The following is a 17,176-nucleotide window of genomic DNA, read 5'->3' on the forward strand; positions in this document are numbered from 1 at the left end:
ATGGCCTATAATTCCTCCAGAGGCTCTTCCCTACATAATCCAGACATCTTGGATCTCTCCCACCACCCACCTCCGCACTTGTGACCTTTCTTTCTTTCTCCCCACCCCTAGCCTACTCCCTTGGTCCTGAACCTTGGGGGTGGGGGTGTCAGTGAATTCACCTGAGAGCAGCTTCCCAATTAACCTATCTTTAATATATTCTAATCTGGCTTGAATTGGCTCATTTTTCCAGTGGAGAAACAACCCATTATACACAGTATTTAATTCAAGTAGTTAGAAAGGCAGTGCAAGTCAAGCTATACCTTGTAAGACGCTGTTGGCATTTGCTGTAGGTTGAGCAGCAGGAGCACTTGCTAAAGATACCACATTAGCAATAACTGGAGTTGAATCTTTTCTGAGGGATGGGGGCCCTGCAGAAGCAGCTTGAACCATGGAAATACTTGCTGGTTAAAAGAGAAAGAAAGAAAAAAGCTCATATAATTTATTCATGTTTTACACAGAAAGCAATAGCTCAAAGGAGACCAATGTTTTGAGGATTGAGTAAGTTGCTCTGGAGCAGAAAACTTCAGAAACAACGGGGCTGTTTTTTCACTTCTTTTGGTTAAGATCTAGTGTAATGTCTTTTCTATCCGACTTTTGGTAGTTTTTGATTAATGAAACTCCAAAGTCTCTCATGTAATTTACCTTTGTATGGAAATGCATCAATCTCACTTAAAACTAAAAAAAGCCCAAAGGCACAATTCCAACCAAAGACAATCACAAAGTAAATTTAATAAGAATATAAAGACAGAGATGTTCCTGAAATCTTACCTTTATATGTGAAGGACTTTCTAAGAAGCTTCTAGAGTAGGCCCTTGCTTGGAAGCTTCTGGGTTTCAGAGTGGCACTAATTTGTGCTCCACATCACAAAGCTTCTAAGATCTTTATGCCCTAAATATTTATATAGTTGGTTGTTGACTGACACAGGTCTCACTCACTATATAACCGAGGCTGGTCTCAAACTCACTATATGGCTTATGCCCTCCTTGAAGTTTTGATCATCTCCCTGAGTAAAATTCAGAGACATTTTTCACCATGCCTGACTATATGTGTGTGTGTGTGTGTGTGTGTGTGTGTGTGTGTGTGTGTGTGTGTGTGTGGTATATTTAAAGGCCCATATGATTTAGTCTTCCTTTCATTTGCTATAACCAATCTGAAATCTTTTATTATGGAAGCCAAGGAGTACACAGAATTTTAAAAGTGTAAATATTACTCTTTTCCAGAAAATTGAGTAGGGCCGAGTCAGTATTCTGAGAGAAAGCTACAATAAAATTTATTTGCCTGCCAGGTAGGGCAGTGTTAGTCCCAGCACTCCGGGGGTGGGCGGGGTGGGAGGAGGAGGGGAGGTGGAGGATGGAGGGGGAGGCAGGTGAATCTGTAGGAGTTTTAAGACCAGCCTAGTCCAGGACAGCTAGGACTCTTACACAGAGAAATTCTGTTTCAAACAAACAAAATCATTTGCTTTCAGGTATTCAATAAATTTTTTTAAATGTTAATGGTATTTATTTAGTTTTGTTGTTGTGGCTGCTACTGTTTTGAGACAGGGTCTTTCTTTCCTTGAACTCCCAGAAATCTGCCTGCCTCTGTTTCCCAAGTGCTAGGATTAAAGGCATGTGCTAACATGCCCAGCTTGTTAATAGTATTTAAACACAGTAAGATTTGTATTTCATAAAATTACTGGCTATATATTAAGTAGTTAGCTCCTTGTACTAGTAAGGGCTCACTTACTCCTCATGGCATTTTACCTGTATTGTTTTGTAAAGGTGGGTCACACACAGTTTGCTGATGACAGAACATCAAGATGCAAAGCAGGTTACAAAAGTGTTTTATGTCACCTCGCCATTTCAATGACTCGCTAAGTTTACCCTGTCTCTTGCAACCATCACATTTGGCCATCTGAAACAAATTGAAGAGAGCAAAGAAGAAACAAATTATCAGGGGCTACAGAGTTGGCTCAGCCTCAGGAGCACTGGGCTGCTCTTCCAGATGACCTAGGTTCAATTCCCACCTCCTACATGGTAGCTCATAACACTCTCCAGTTCCAGGGGATCTGATGCCCTCTTTTTTCTGGACTCTGAAGGCACCAGGCACAAACATGATACACAGACATACATGCAAGCAGAAAAACCCATACACACATAATAAATACTTAAAAAACAAACAAAATATCACTGGTCTGGTGGAATAAAATCAGGATAACAAGTAAAGAAATGAAATTTAGAACTTAACTTACAAATTTTTTTAATTTAAGGTTAATATATTTGTTTATATATGTATTTATAATTTGACAAGATGGCATATTTGCTTTTATTTATAGAACTGAAATCATCAAGTCAAAGGTGACTTCCGAAAATGGTAAATATTCATATACTAATGATTGAAAAAGTTTGTGTCTGTGTGTGTCTAACACATGTGCTTGAACACTTTAACATCGAGTGGCCCAACACTGACTCAGGCAGAGGTTCTTTCCTCAACCACTATCTTAATAATTAGTAAGTGTCTGTCAGTTGAACTCAGAGCTCATCAACTGTACTCCAGCTGCCCAGCATACTCTCTGGACTCTGCATTCAAGCACTGGAATTACAAGTGGAATTTTATGTGAGTGCTGAAGATCCAAATTCCAGTCCTCACACTTGTATAGGAACTACTTTATCCACTGAGACATTACACCAATTCTACCAATGACATCATACAAAAAAAATCTTTTTTAAAAACCGAATCACATACATAGAATACCCTAATAAGTAACAATTGAAAAACAAAGTTCTGGGCCTGTAAAAAGGCTCAGTAGCCTGATAACCTGATGTCAATCTTCAGACCCACAAGGTTAAAAGAGAATCTATACCCACACAACTTATCATCTGAACTCTTTCTCACACATGAGCCACGGCATGCATGCACCTACACTGACATGTATGCACTATGATGCACATAAAATAAATAAATATTAATAAAAATAAAAACAAAGTTTTTTAAAAATTAATTTAAGCATTTTTTCAGAATTCTGAAGACATTCATTTACTTAAATGATAAGTGAATAATTATTTAAATATTTTAACACCATAAGTCAGCTGTATCATCTACAAGAAGTTGAAAACAAAAGGGGTAAATTTAAGTCCCCCCATAGGTTGTGCTAATTGCAAAGAAACAAAGTATTTAATATTAAAGAAATTTTAATCATTAAATTATTATTCTTTGTGCATGAATTAAGAAAAAGAACCTAGAGCTGGAGAAATGGCTTAAGCGGTTAAGAGCACTGACTGCTCTTCCAAAGGTCTTGAGTTCAATTCCCAGCAACCACATGGTGGCTCACAACCATCTGTAATGAGATTTGATGCCCTCTTCTGGTGTGTCTGAAGACAGCTACAGTGTACTCATATATATTTAATAAATAAATAAATCTTTTAAAAAAAGAAAAAGAAAAAGAACCTAATGTTAACTCTCTCTCCAAGCCCAGGTATGTGAATGATATTTTTTTTTACCTGATAAAACAAAACTGTATACTTAGACATGCATTCTTCACAACAAAAGTCTTCCACCTTTCCGCCCAAATTATTCTGTATCAATTTTGGAGATGTCTGTAAACAATAACTGCACATTTTACAATGACTTCCCCAGCGTTTTCCCAAGTCATGTTTATAAAGCAATTTGCAACCTAAGAAATCAGAAAAGATAAATTAATAATGGGCTGAGTAGTAATTATGTTTTCACACATGGTACTTAACCAACTGACAGGTCAAGAAATCAGTTACAGGATCAAAACTAGCTAGACCTGTATGCTGAAATATACATTATGTATAGTAAGTTTCATTTGGAATGTGAAAAAAATACACTAGGTTTATAGTAGGATGAAATGTAAAACGTAATTATTTTGTATAGTAGTCAAATAATTTGAAAGTCACTGGTCAAGAAGAATAATACTGCCATTTTAGAGTCAACTGAAACACTCTTAAGCACATATATTATCTAAAAGAAAGAAAATAACTTCACTTTGCTATCCCTATTCAGAAGCACAAACTTAGGGTGCTACTAGATCTTAAAACCTTCCATCTAGAAATGAGGAGCAGATTTAAAGGCCTCCTGAGTTCTCCCTCAAGTTAATGGGGTCAAATAGACCCTGTACTGCCATCTTAGGTACTGTACTTTAGAAAACCTTTGACTCCATCTTAATATCTACATAAAATTAAGAACTAGATAAAAATAGCAAATTATCTGTCAACAAATTAAAAAAACATTGTGCCCCTGTACAAAGGATAAAATAGACTGACATAGTAATGCCTTCAATCAACTTCTTTAGAAACCACCGCCATGCTCAAAAATAAGATTACTATTTATTTTTTTACCTTCACTACAAAATGACTTATCAGCACCTGAGAACCTCACAGTCTCCTTTATAATTTTCTCAATTTTACAGTATTCACACATTGCCATCACACCACTGATTTTCTTATATTCATCAGAACAATTCTTGCCACAGAACTGAAACATTTTACCCTGTAAAGAAATATTGAATAGTAATTACACATTTGGTTTATATTACAGAAATTTTCATCCCTCGTACTTCAAAAATGCATGGTAAGCGGTTAAGTATATGGCATGTCTGTAATCTCAGCACTCAAGAGGCAGAGACAGAAAAGATCTATTTGAGTTCAAAACCAACCTGTCTACATACTGAGTTCCAGGCCAGCCAGAGTTACACAGTAAGCCCCTATCTCAAAAATGAAAAATTCAAATGGTGTAATTTTGAGACAGAAAATCAAAAATAAATTTACAGAATGTATTATGAATTTATACTCAAACTCTTATCATGAACATACAGTTTGCTGTTTTCTTTCCTCTGTGGTTTGTAAAAAAGTTCTCAGTGAGTAGCCATGGCTACCTAAACACACAATCCTATGTGCGTGCCTGCACTTAGCAGCTATGAGCCCATACTTACCTTGTAGTCAAGAAGTTCTGGCTTTGTGGCAAAAAGACGGTTACAGTGTTGGCACCTAAGTTTCACCACACTTCGTGCAAACCCAACATGCTGGGATTGGGCAGCCAGCCTCTGGAGCCCGGCAGCAGCAGAGCTGTTGATGGAGGTGGGGGACACAGCAGGAGTACCCCCTCCACCTGCAGACGCTGATGAACCTGTGGGGATGCTCACGATTACCTGGCCCTGAGACAAGGGCACTACTGAAGAATTCATTCCAGTTGGTTTGTTAAACAAATTCTGAAAAAAGTAAAACAATAAGAATAGGTCTATTTAATCACTTGTTCTAAGACTAGAAATTATGCCCCTCTGTATGCCAAGAAAGATTCTAGTAATGCAACAAGCTAGGTACCTTGTCTTTGAACACCTTAAACCTGAATGAGGCAAGTCTCATTCATGTAGAAAAAAAACCAATAATCTTCAAAACTAGTATTCTCTCAATAGTGTCATTAAATTTCATTGACGGCAGTTAAGTGACTGTACAGGCTGAACTAATGATCTAAGCTGAAATGCTATAATAGAAACAAATACTCCTGGTACAAGGAAACAGTAAGTTTGTATGAGTATAGGAGGTGATTCCCTGACTGAGGAAGAGGAAGATTCCCAAGATCCTACCTGGAAAGCTACCACACAACTGTAGCTGCAGAAGTTGCGTATACTTCCATCTGACATGGCTAGATGATACTGAGGGATTGCTGAGGTTTTACAACTGTTACACTGAACTTGTACACCTTAGCAAATGAAAGTAAAAGCTAATGAGTCACACATAAACCTAGGAGGAATTAAGTATCAGACAAAAATTCAATTTTCAGGTTAAGCTATAGGAACTGAAGCTAACCTCAATCATGCCACATCTATCATAAACTAACTGAACATTTATAAAGTTTAAAATTTTTAAATAGTCACAATCTACTCTAAAATTATAAAATAAATGGATCTTGAAATATACTAGATGTGGATAAAGATAATACATTAAGGAAAGTTATTTGTAATCCATTCAGTAAGGGGATGCATAAATAGGCAAACAAGTAAATAAGGTAACAGGTAATATTTTACAACAAAGGTGTGAAATGTTTGTACTAAAAATCAATTCAATTTAGACAAAAAATTGGGCCAGCAAAAAAGTAGTAACTAATTTTCCAACGATTACATTTTATAGTTTATGAAAGCAGTATTACCTGCGGAAGTAACCATTTTAACTCTGTAAGCAGATAAGCAATTAACAGAACAGAAAAGTTCTGTCTTCCCCAAGCTATTGGTATTCTCAATCATTTCTGCTGAGGATCTCAATGATTTGCAAAGCGCACATGGTGTTATTTTGGCTGATTTCTATTAACAGAATAAAACAACATTCATTTTTACCAAATTCATAAAGCATAATTCTTTGAAATGTTTAACTTAATTCTGTTGAAATATTACTACTTTTTATGTGTGGTAGTAGGAATCAATCCCAGGGTCCTGCATGGTACAATTTCCCCTTACTCATGAAGTATTTTAAAACAGTAGTTTTCAAATGATCATCATTACAATCCTCAGAAAGATGCTTCACAAAGGAAACTTGTATGTTGCTCTGAAATTCTGGGAATGCATATTCATATGTATGCATACAAAAGTGAAAAGCATTTCACTGAGCAACAAGTGCCATGAAACCATGTTGTACTTCTGTATTTCTAATAAATCTCATTAGAAAAATGTTAGTTATAAACTAGTAGTTAATTTAAGATCTAATAACTGACACTGTTTTAAAAAGTTGTTTTATATATAACACAACTGGCTCTCTTTTTATATATATTAGCCAAAAGTGTAAAGAGCTTCCTATGAAAGATACTATTTAAAGCAGCAAAGTTCTACTTTAAGAAAATCAGTAAACTTAGGAAACTCAGTATCAATCCTGTCTTTTACAATGCATACTGTAAGCAGCAAGATGAGAGCAAAAAACAATGATTCTGACAAAGCGACTAGGTGCTCAACAGAAAATAAGGGCAAGTACTGTCACCCTTTCATACACTTATGAAACCACTGTTCAAGCTGTAACTACAAGACTTTAAGATCATTCTGTGATAAATTGTAAATGTGACACTAAAATGTCCGTATATTAGGATAAGCCTGATCTGGAACATCTTTTAACTCCTAGAAAAGAACACAAACTTAAAAGACTTGACTCAAAACATATCTTTGTAAACTTTTGCTGACAAACCCAGTCTTACCACTAGGCCTTCTTTGTGATACATAGAGCCTCCTAATACTTCCATCATACCATCTTCTCATTTATTTATATATCAGAAGTATGTCTTCCCACAAAACAGAAATTGGATTTGATGTTTCTTTGAATAAATTACAATTAAAGGAAGGAAAGCAGGAGCAATAGCCACACGCAATGTGCCAGTGTATTAGTACTTTTGCTTTTCTTAAACAATGTAGTTTTCACAGCCATGAGCGGGTAAAACACAAAAACCTAGAATCCATGTAGTCTGTTTTCCCCTTGTAAAACTATATATGAACATACTAGATTGGTCTTATCATTCAATACATTAAAATTCTATACTTTGGTCTTTTTTTTGTTGGGGGAAGGATTGTTTGTGTTTTTCCTTTGAAGGCAGAGTCTCACGACATAGTTCTAAATGGCTTGAAACTAGCTATGTAGACCAAACTGGCCTCCAACTCAGGGAATTGCCTTCCTCTAACTCCCAAATTCTTAGAACTAAAGGTGTGTACCACCATGCCAAACCCTTGTCCTTTTGGAAGACTGAGAGTGGGGAACTGAGAATCATGTCCCTAACAAAGCATGTTTTAATACATAAAGAGTAAACTTTCAAAACTAAAATTAAAAACACAATCTAAAATTAATATATTTTTCCATTTATGAAGCATGACTCAACTTAGTACCTTATATACAATCAGGAAAAGAATAGCCTTCAGAAAATATTAAAATTTTTTTCATTTGTGAGAGAAAAATATAAATATATATTATGCAATAAGGCTAAACTCTTTCAAAGTTTAAATTTAAACTAAAATCACCAATAATTTTAAAAAATGCTGAATTTCTACAGTGAATCCCAGTGCTAAATAGTGAAAGCCTAACTCTCAAAACAAAGCAAAAGTACCCCTCCCCAACAGCAAAAGAATTGAATGCAATAATAGTAAAACGGACTAGCACTATTCACTGATTTTAGTGGCCTATTTACAAGTTCACTATGTATTAAAGGGGGAAAAAAAGTTCAGCAAGTGAAGGTAAAATAGGAAGCCACTGCAAAATATAGAAAGTATTTATCACTCCCTAGAACAGCGGTTCTCAACCTTCCTAATGCTGCAACCTTTTAATACAGTTCTTCATGTTGTGGTGACTCCTGACCATAAACTTTCATTCCTACTTCAGAACTGTAATTTTGATACTGCTATGAATCATCATGTAATTATCTGTGTTTCCAATGGTGTTAAACTACCTCCATAAAAGAGTTATTCAACCTCCAAATAGGTAGAGAACCACTGTTTAAACAATTATAAAAAGAACTTTACCAAAACTTACTGGTGAATATAGAACAAAAAACAAAACAGCATAGAAGATCTTTATGATAGAGACTGTCCAGTTTATTCTCTACAAATTTCTAATTTACAAAGTAATAAATCGCCCTCATTTGTTCTGTTTGAGGAAGAAAACTCTCTTCTCTTTACTAAGATTTTAATTTTCTGTTTTACAACAGCAATTCTTTGGTTCCATTTGCAAAAAAATACATGTGTGTACATATATACACACATGCAGAGACACACATGGAATCTGGACCTTTTTGCTGAAGAACAAATATAAATAAAAACCAAAATATATTTGAAAGATCAGAAGGCTATATACTTAAAAAAATAGAAATCCCTAGATTAATTCTGCTTTATGTTTGGGTCATTAAAAATTGCTATTCAAAAACACAAATTGCATCTGAAATAAAAGCCATGTTCTAACCAGGCATGACAATAAATGCAGATGATTCTTGTACTTGGCAAGCAAAGGGCAAGAGGGCTACAAATTCAAGATTAACCTGGATCATATGACAAGTTTCTGGAAGACAAGGTTCCATAGTGAGACCCTGCCTCAACAAAACAAAGTCATATCCTAAAAAGATGCACTTCTTACTGGTTTTTTTGGGACAGAGTTTCCCTGTGTAAGTATGGCTATAATGGGCCTGGGGCTATGGACCAGGCTGGCCTCAAACAAACTCACAGAGATCTGTCTACTTATGTCTCCTATGTGCTGGGATTAATGGTATATACCACTACTACCCAGCTAAAAGATGCATGTACAGAAATCAGGACATAGAGAACTCTACTTCAGAACATTTAATATATATGCATTTGGCAAATACCATTTGCATGTAAAAACTTAACTGAATACTTATCTCATGTTTTTAAACTGTTTCAAAAATAATCCTATCCAAAGGTATCAACTCCCCTGAAATGGAGAAAGATCGAGATTAAAAAGATCAAATACCTGCTTGTATGAGGTGACACACATTGAACTACAAAACTTCTTAGACTGTCCCTCAATCTGAAGCACATGGCACTGTCCAGAGCCACTGTAACAGTAACCCCCACAGTTCTCACAACAGTTCATAGTGAGGTTGTTAGCAGAGCGAAACTTAGAGAAACAGGCATCACTGCAGAGTTTATGGACCACGTTCTGGTAATTAACTTCATGTCGAATCTAAGAATTACAAAATAAAAGCAAAAACAGCAAACACAAAGAATCAAAAATTGGTCTTTAAGCATAAGCATTAAATTTACTCACTCAAGCAAAGCAAAACGGTTAACTTACAACAGCATTCTTCTGACACATGCTGCATTTGGTCGAAATGCTATTTGTATTTATGGTAACAATAGGCTTTTTTTTCAATTCATATGTTGACAAGCATGACTGACTGCAAAAATCCTTACTGGTGGTGCTATTTTCAAACTGGGCACTGATCACATCCTTTGGATTTAAAATGTCTCTAAAATGATAACAGAGATAAAATAAGTCACAGGATATTACATATACCACCCACTTGGTATGTTAGAGCAACCAAATAAAACCAGGCTTACAAAAAAGGGCATTGCAACTTTTTAAAATTACACCTTTGATACATGAATGCCTGCGCACCACTTGGGTTTCTGGTGTGTCCAAGGAACAAAAGAGGGAGTTGAATTCAACTGGAATTAACTGGCTGTAAGCTACCAAAAGGGTCCTTGGAATCGAAGCTGGGTGTTCTGAAAGACTAATCAAAGCTCTCAACCACTAAATTTCTCCAGCCCCCAGGAGCACTGCAATGTAAATTTGTGGGTGTCCATGTGTACATCTGTGTGTGTGAGTGTATATGCGCCTGGAGACTAGTCCCTCATATCAATGTTTGGTATCTTCTTTAGTCCATCTCCACTTACTTTCTTAATTTTGAACACAGACTGCCAACAAGCTCTACAGATCGGCCTGTCTCCACACTCCACTCCTTCCTGCCCAAACAGCATTCCCATGAACACTGAGGATTCACACAGTACTCACTGAGCCAATTCCTCAGCAATGGAATTTAAACTGTGACATCTGAGTTCTGTCACTTACAAGTATCATAACAATAATGTTTTTCTTTTTTAAAGATTTATTCATTTATTTCATGTGAGTGCACTGTCACTGTCTTCAGACACACCAGAAGAGGGCATCAGATCCCATTACAGATGGTTGTGAGTCATCATGTGGTTGCTGAGAATTGAACTCAGGACCTCTGGAAGAGCAGTCAGTGCTCTTAACCGCTGAGCCATCATTCAAGCCCAACAATAATGTTTTTAAAATTAAAAAATGTTGAATGGAGCCATGCATGGGGTTCGGGAGGCCGAGGCTAGACTTGGGCACACAAGGTACACAAGTAGTTGAGTTCCAGACTAGGCTTGGCTTTGAGACCCAAACTGGAAGGATAAAGGGGTAGAAAGGTGGGATGAGGGGAGCCCTAAATAGCATTTGTTGTAGATGACACTGAAGATTTTAATTTTCATCTTTAAAATTATCCTTACTTTCATTTTAAAGGTTGTTTTTTGTTTTGTTTTTGTTTAACGTATATAAGCACACTTTAGCTGTCTTCAGACACACCAAAAGAGGACATTATATCTCATTACAGACGGTTGTGAGCCACCATGAGGGTACTGGGATCTGAACTCAAGACCTCTGGAAGAACAGTCAGTGCTCTTAACCACTAAGCCATCTTTCCAGCCCCTATCCTCATTTTCAAAGTATTCAATAAAAATAATTACATATGAAACTTGAAACACCATGTGTGGAATACTCCTATGTATGTGCCTGTGTGTGTTGTTCCTTCTGCCTTTTTTTTTCTTCCATGTTTATTTATCTTGTGTATCTGTATGTCAGAGGAGAACTTGTGCCTTCCAGGAACAAATTCAGGTATTAAGTCTTTACTCACTGAACCATCTTATGAACCTCCAAGATAGGGTCTGTCATTGAACCAGGAATTCAAAGACTCAACTAGGCTGGCTGCCTACTGGGCTACAGGAATCTACTACTCTTCGCCTTCCCAGTGCTGAGGACTTGAACTCATGTCCTCAAAAGGTACCTATTTTTATAAATAAGCCATTTACCTACTTCTATGTGATATATTTAAGCATCACTATGTAAAATCTAGATGTCCATATCTAAACAACTTAATATGTAAGTATCAGTAATGAAGACAAAGAAAAGTGAATCCCCAATGATTAGGTTTGCAACATAGAAAGCAATGGAAGTAAGATTTCTCACAGATCTCAATGAATTTATACACCAATTAAATTGCATCTAATGGCTGAATAAGAGGAATCAATCACATTTCTCTTAGCATATATTCAGAAAAGCTACAAAAAATTAAAAAAACAATTCTTTTAATGTAATAAACTTATTTCACATAGGATTTGAAACCATTTAAAACATGTACATTCTTCCTATTTAAAAAACTAGACGTTAAGTAACAATAAAAGTATGTTCAGCATGCTAACCCTGAGAGTGCACTAGTGGCATACAGACATTTGGCGGTAACAACCAGCTTTCTAACTGGACTTAAGGCCTGTCTGTAAGAGGAAAACCACATTTGTTACTGGAACCTAGCTAACTACCCAAAGATAGTGAAGTCATGGATCTTGGCTGAGAACTTGCAACTGACACTTTACTAAACCAGGATAATCCCTAACTACATCCTAAATATTTATCCTCATACTCACAGTTAAACGTAGTTCTCATTTCTCAAAGAAGCTTCTCTTTGCAACAAAGACCACTAGAGGAAACCAAAACTGATCCAAACGCAGAGAACAAGAGACTGTATGATGTATGTCCAGTACCAACTGATACATCTACAACACAATTCCTACGTCTACAGCTCAGAAATCCTGCAGAAATGTGGGCATTACTGTTCCAACGACTATGTACAGTAACAGAGAAAGTGCAAGGAAAGTCAAGTGGCAAATAAATGAAAGATTTTCAATAAAGCAAACAAGAAAAATAGTATAATGAAAAATGAGAAAAAAGAAGACATAAAAAGTCTGAGGAGACAAGCAGTGCTACAAAGTAACAGAGAGGGAAAGGGAAGAATAAAGAGTAAAAATGATAAGAAAAAAATGAATGAGGGATAAACAAGGAGAACAGGTAAAAGTAAAAATCTTGATGAATGAGGAAAAAACACAAACATTCCATTTTAGGTATTCTTTTTTTTTTTTAAGATTTATTTTTATTTATATGAATACACTGTAGCTGTCTTCAGACACACCAAAGAGGGCATTTGATTCCATTACAGATGGGTGTGAGCCACCGTATGGTTCCTGAAATAGAACTCAGGACCTCTGGAAGAGCAGTCAGTGCTCTTAACCACTGAGCCATCTCTCCAGGGCCATACACCTGGCTTTGGACCTTAGAATTTTTAAATATACTAGCTACAGGGACTACATTTTTTAGCTGACTGCTTACATTTATTCCTCAACTTCTAAGTCACCAAAACACCAATATTATTATTAATTTTAACTTTGAACAGAACTAGATAAAATTCCCTAAACCAGTTCTTAATCAACACCCACTGCCCTCTATCACTTTCAGCCACATACAGACATTAAAGAAACATCCACCAGATAAAATTTTAGTATCAGGAAGCTCACACACAAACTGCTCCAAACTGAACACACCCTTTCTTAAATCCTCAGTACAACTGCTTCAACTTCCACTTTTTTCCTCCAGATTTTGGAAAACATGCACAGATTTTACTGATTAAGTATCCCTGATCTGAAAATCTTTGCTCAAAACCACAAAGTTTTCTGAGTATTATTTTATTACTAAAAAGGTTTTAATGTTACATTGTTCTGTTTGTGATTCTCAAAATGGATAACCTTAAAAGAAAACCACTAATCCCCCGACTCCCCAAAAAAGCTGCGGTGTTTGTTTCTCTTCTTTTAAGGAGTAACAAAGTCACAAATAAAAAGCAGAACTTCTGAAGGAAACTCAAGTCTAGTCTACACTGGGACACGTGAAATACAGTAGTTTAAACTGCAGTGCTACTCTATAACATAACCTAACTTAACTCTTTCTGTTATCCCTGAGAAAAGAACACATACAGATGTGCTTAAGGGGCTGAAGAAATAGCATAAAGGTTAAGAGCATTGGCTATTCTTCCCAAGGAACCTGATTTTAATTCCCAGCATCAATATGGCAGCTCACAGTGGTCTGTACACTCTTCTGACCTCTGAGGGCACCAAGCACACATGTGGTACAAGATATACATGCAGAGATGTATGGTGATGCATACCTTTAAACCCAACACTGGGGGGGGGGGGGGAGATAGAGGCTCTATATGAGTTCGAAGCCAGCCTGGTCTACAGTGAATTCCAAGACAGCCAGTGTTACACAAAAAAACTCTTGAAAAAGTGCTTCCATACAAGAATAGTAGTAGAATGTAAGAAATCTTAACTAAAGAATATGAAAAGATTGGTTTTAAAATCACTTCTTGAGCTAAAAGAGACTAAGTACATCCCAAGAAAACAGAAAGCAGCAACATGGTGGCACTAAATTATATGTGTTTTGTTGCTGTTGTTTTGTTTTTTACAAGAAAAACCTACAGCAAGGATGAGACGTAAATAAGAGTACACAGGTTAAGAAACAAACATAAAAGAAAAATAAAGAAACAAAAGATAATTTAGAACTCTGCTATACTTTGAGCAACTTGAACAAGTCTTCTTGGTGAGAGGAGGCGGTGGGCGGGCAGGTGGAACTGTGTATCCCGTGAGGCACAGGGTGGAACAGAAAAGCTGAGTAGACCCTTTCCTCTGATAAGCAGTCTGTCCCTTCTGGAGAATTTTTTTACAACCAGAGCAGGAAACTCGAACAGCTGTGGCTGGAACTGAAGGAAGCATTTTATTCATGCCAGGTGATGCCAGAGAGGGTTGAAAGCCAGTCGTCAACTGTGGAGCTTTAAAAAAAAAAAAAAAAAAAAAAGAGGGAGGGGGAAGAACATTCAAAGCAAAAACAAAAACAAAAAAAAATTATTTTTAATCTTATATTTATACATTGGTACTTTCCTATAACTAGTTTGGAATCTGGTATTAACTATAGAATATACAATATAAAGAATTCTAAATGAACAGAGAACATCCAAGTTTTTTAACACAAGTAGAAATGGCCTCTCATTATGTTGGCCAGAATAAATACAATTCATTTATTCAGATCTGATTCTTACCAAGAGGACTGCCACTGACTGAAAACACAGCACTAATTTTCAGTTCCCCCTCTTGAGTTTTTTGCTGTTGGCCATGACTATATTCCTTTAAAAAAGAAAAACCTAAATGAATACAGAGAAAATAATAACTTCTTCAAAAAATCAAGACATTTTATTATTGCTATATAGAGGTAGAATATGTTTACCATATTAACAGTAATAAGAAGTAATGAAATACAAACCAGTAAACAAACTAGCCTTAACAATAAGGGCAAAGTAAGTTAGTATCTACTTGGAGGAAAGAAGGGTAAGAAATGAATGTTAGCTTCCACAACAGACCAGCACTCTACCAGATAGTTCTAAGTTACTTCTGGAATTCTTCCTTAATATTACAGTATTTTAAATTTCTGTTTATTATAAAAGTAATACACAATCATGATAGAACATTTAAATAAGTAGAAATAAACAAAATACTACCCCCTGCATCACTTCAAATGGGTCTCTGGTATATTTCTTTCCAGTCTTTTCCTTTCTCTAGTCAAAGAAAAGTTAGTTTCTTTACAGTCACAATATAAATTCATGTTCTGTTCATTTAAATTTTTGATACTACTCCAAAATAACGTCTAATGGCTAAATGCCAGCATTTATAAGACTTGAGTTCAAGAACCAGATGTCTGGATAGTCATAGAATTCCAAACAAACACTTGAAAAATTATATTGAATGATTTACTAGGAAAAAATTTTTAATTTGTTTATGTATATGAGTCTTTGCCTACTAAATGTGTGTGTGTGTGTGTGTGTGTGTGTGTGTGTGTGTGTGTGTGTGTGTGTGTGTTACATGCATGGCTGGTGCCATGAACCTCAAAAGAGGACACTGGATTACTGGAACTGGAGTTATATATGGTTGCAAGCACCAGTATGTAGCTGTTGAAAAATAAACAAAGGTCCTCTCACGTATGCTCTTAACTACGGAGCCAATTCTCTATCCTTAAATGTCTTAAAAACAAGTAAACATTTTAAGTCAGACATAGCCGCCACACACCAGAGTTCCAGTAGGTACTTCTCAGGGCTGTTCTTTATCTGTACAATTATTTTGCTCAACTATAACTGCAGTAAGTAAGTTGGTTTCTTTAAAATTTTAAGATTATTTATCACAACAAAGCCTGAAAAATACTACAGAGACCAATTTTTCTTAGAATTCTGGGTGTCTCAGACATACTCCCTTTTGGGTGGTTGTACACTACACAACCTTGAGCTATATTGATATTATATCTCAAATTAAGCAGCTGAAGTTGACATGAAATATGTACACTTGACTCAGGCACAAAAGCAAGACTGCCCAAACCTTCTGCAATTATAACAGTATTTTAACACAGTAATCTCCTTACTTGGTGTTTTGTTTCTGCTTTTGAGACAGTTTTAATGCACGACCCTAAACAACCTGGTACTTGCTAAATAGACCAAAAGAAGCCCAAACACAGAGTAATCCCGCTGCCTCCAGAAGTATTGGGATTACAGGTAAGTACTACTAAAATGACTAATTCGATTATTTTTAAAATGAAAGTTTATGTAAATCTCCATGGCTAACATAATAACACCAGAGCTTTAAATAAAGGTAGCACTGGAACTATTCTTTTTTTTTTTTTTCCCTACCATTTGCCTCAGGCACTAACACATTCTTGAGTGGCACTGCTGTAATGATCTACTGCATGCTCAGTGAAATGCTACCATGAGTATCTTAACTCTTAAATTAGAATCACTTGGATACAAGGTCCATTATAAAAGTTGAGACATTATGAGATTGGTTTTGTCCACATAAAGCTATAATTTTTGTTTTGGTCTTCTTTTGATTTTTGAGGCAGAATTTCGGTGTGTAGCTCTGGCTGTCCAGGAAATACTTCTGTAGACCAGGCTGACCACCAACTCAGAGATCCGCCTGTCCCCCACCCCAACCCTACCCAGAGTGCTGGCACTAAAGGAGTATCACACCAAGCCCAGTTCTCAAAACTATTCTCAATTAAAAGTGTTTTCCTACTTGCTTTAATTTGCACATATCTTTAATGTTCACTTACAAGTATATTACGATGACAATATTAACCTGAGTAGCATTTATTAACATTCCTTTAGTTAAATTTTTTATGTACTTAGGTTTCCACTTATGCCAAAATTCTGACAATCTTTACCTTTGTGACTTCTTCTATCTCTTACAAAGTTTTACTTCCATAAAAAAATAATAAAGAAGTGGTTTCACTGTTTATAATACAGTCCTTTAATCCAGGAATCAGCAAACTTTATCTGCAAAGGGCCAGATAGTAAATATTTTTGACTTTGGAAGCCATATAGTCTCATCTCTGTCACAACTGCTCAACTCTGCACTGGTAGAGCAAAAGCACTTACAAACAACATGTAAATAAATGAACATGGCCAAGTTCTGTTAAGACTTTATTTAAGAGTAGTGATTGAAAAAGCAATCTAC

General features: G+C 36.0%; 1 protein-coding gene across 2 annotated transcripts in view; it reads right to left on the reverse strand.

Annotated features, from left to right (window-relative positions):
* The window catches only part of ZMYM4 (zinc finger MYM-type containing 4), a 99,477-nt gene that overhangs the window by 33,268 nt on the left and 49,033 nt on the right, over window positions 1-17,176 (reverse strand). Inside the window, exons 6-16 of one of the 2 annotated variants that reach the window (XM_080921564.1) lie at window positions 14,722-14,806; window positions 14,199-14,454; window positions 9,813-9,987; window positions 9,489-9,701; window positions 6,190-6,340; window positions 5,627-5,742; window positions 4,976-5,251; window positions 4,383-4,533; window positions 3,522-3,694; window positions 1,785-1,935; window positions 303-443 (exon numbers count right to left, since the gene is read on the reverse strand). In XM_080921564.1, coding sequence (XP_080777690.1) covers window positions 303-443; window positions 1,785-1,935; window positions 3,522-3,694; window positions 4,383-4,533; window positions 4,976-5,251; window positions 5,627-5,742; window positions 6,190-6,340; window positions 9,489-9,701; window positions 9,813-9,987; window positions 14,199-14,454; window positions 14,722-14,806 — 1,888 coding nt within the window. The remainder of the gene's footprint in view (window positions 1-302; window positions 444-1,784; window positions 1,936-3,521; window positions 3,695-4,382; window positions 4,534-4,975; window positions 5,252-5,626; window positions 5,743-6,189; window positions 6,341-9,488; window positions 9,702-9,812; window positions 9,988-14,198; window positions 14,455-14,721; window positions 14,807-17,176) is intronic. The other variant, XM_080921565.1, reaches the window with a different exon arrangement.

Source organism: Micromys minutus (genome assembly GCF_963924665.1).
Source record: "Micromys minutus genome assembly, chromosome: 9".
Lineage (NCBI taxonomy): Eukaryota > Metazoa > Chordata > Mammalia > Rodentia > Muridae > Micromys > Micromys minutus.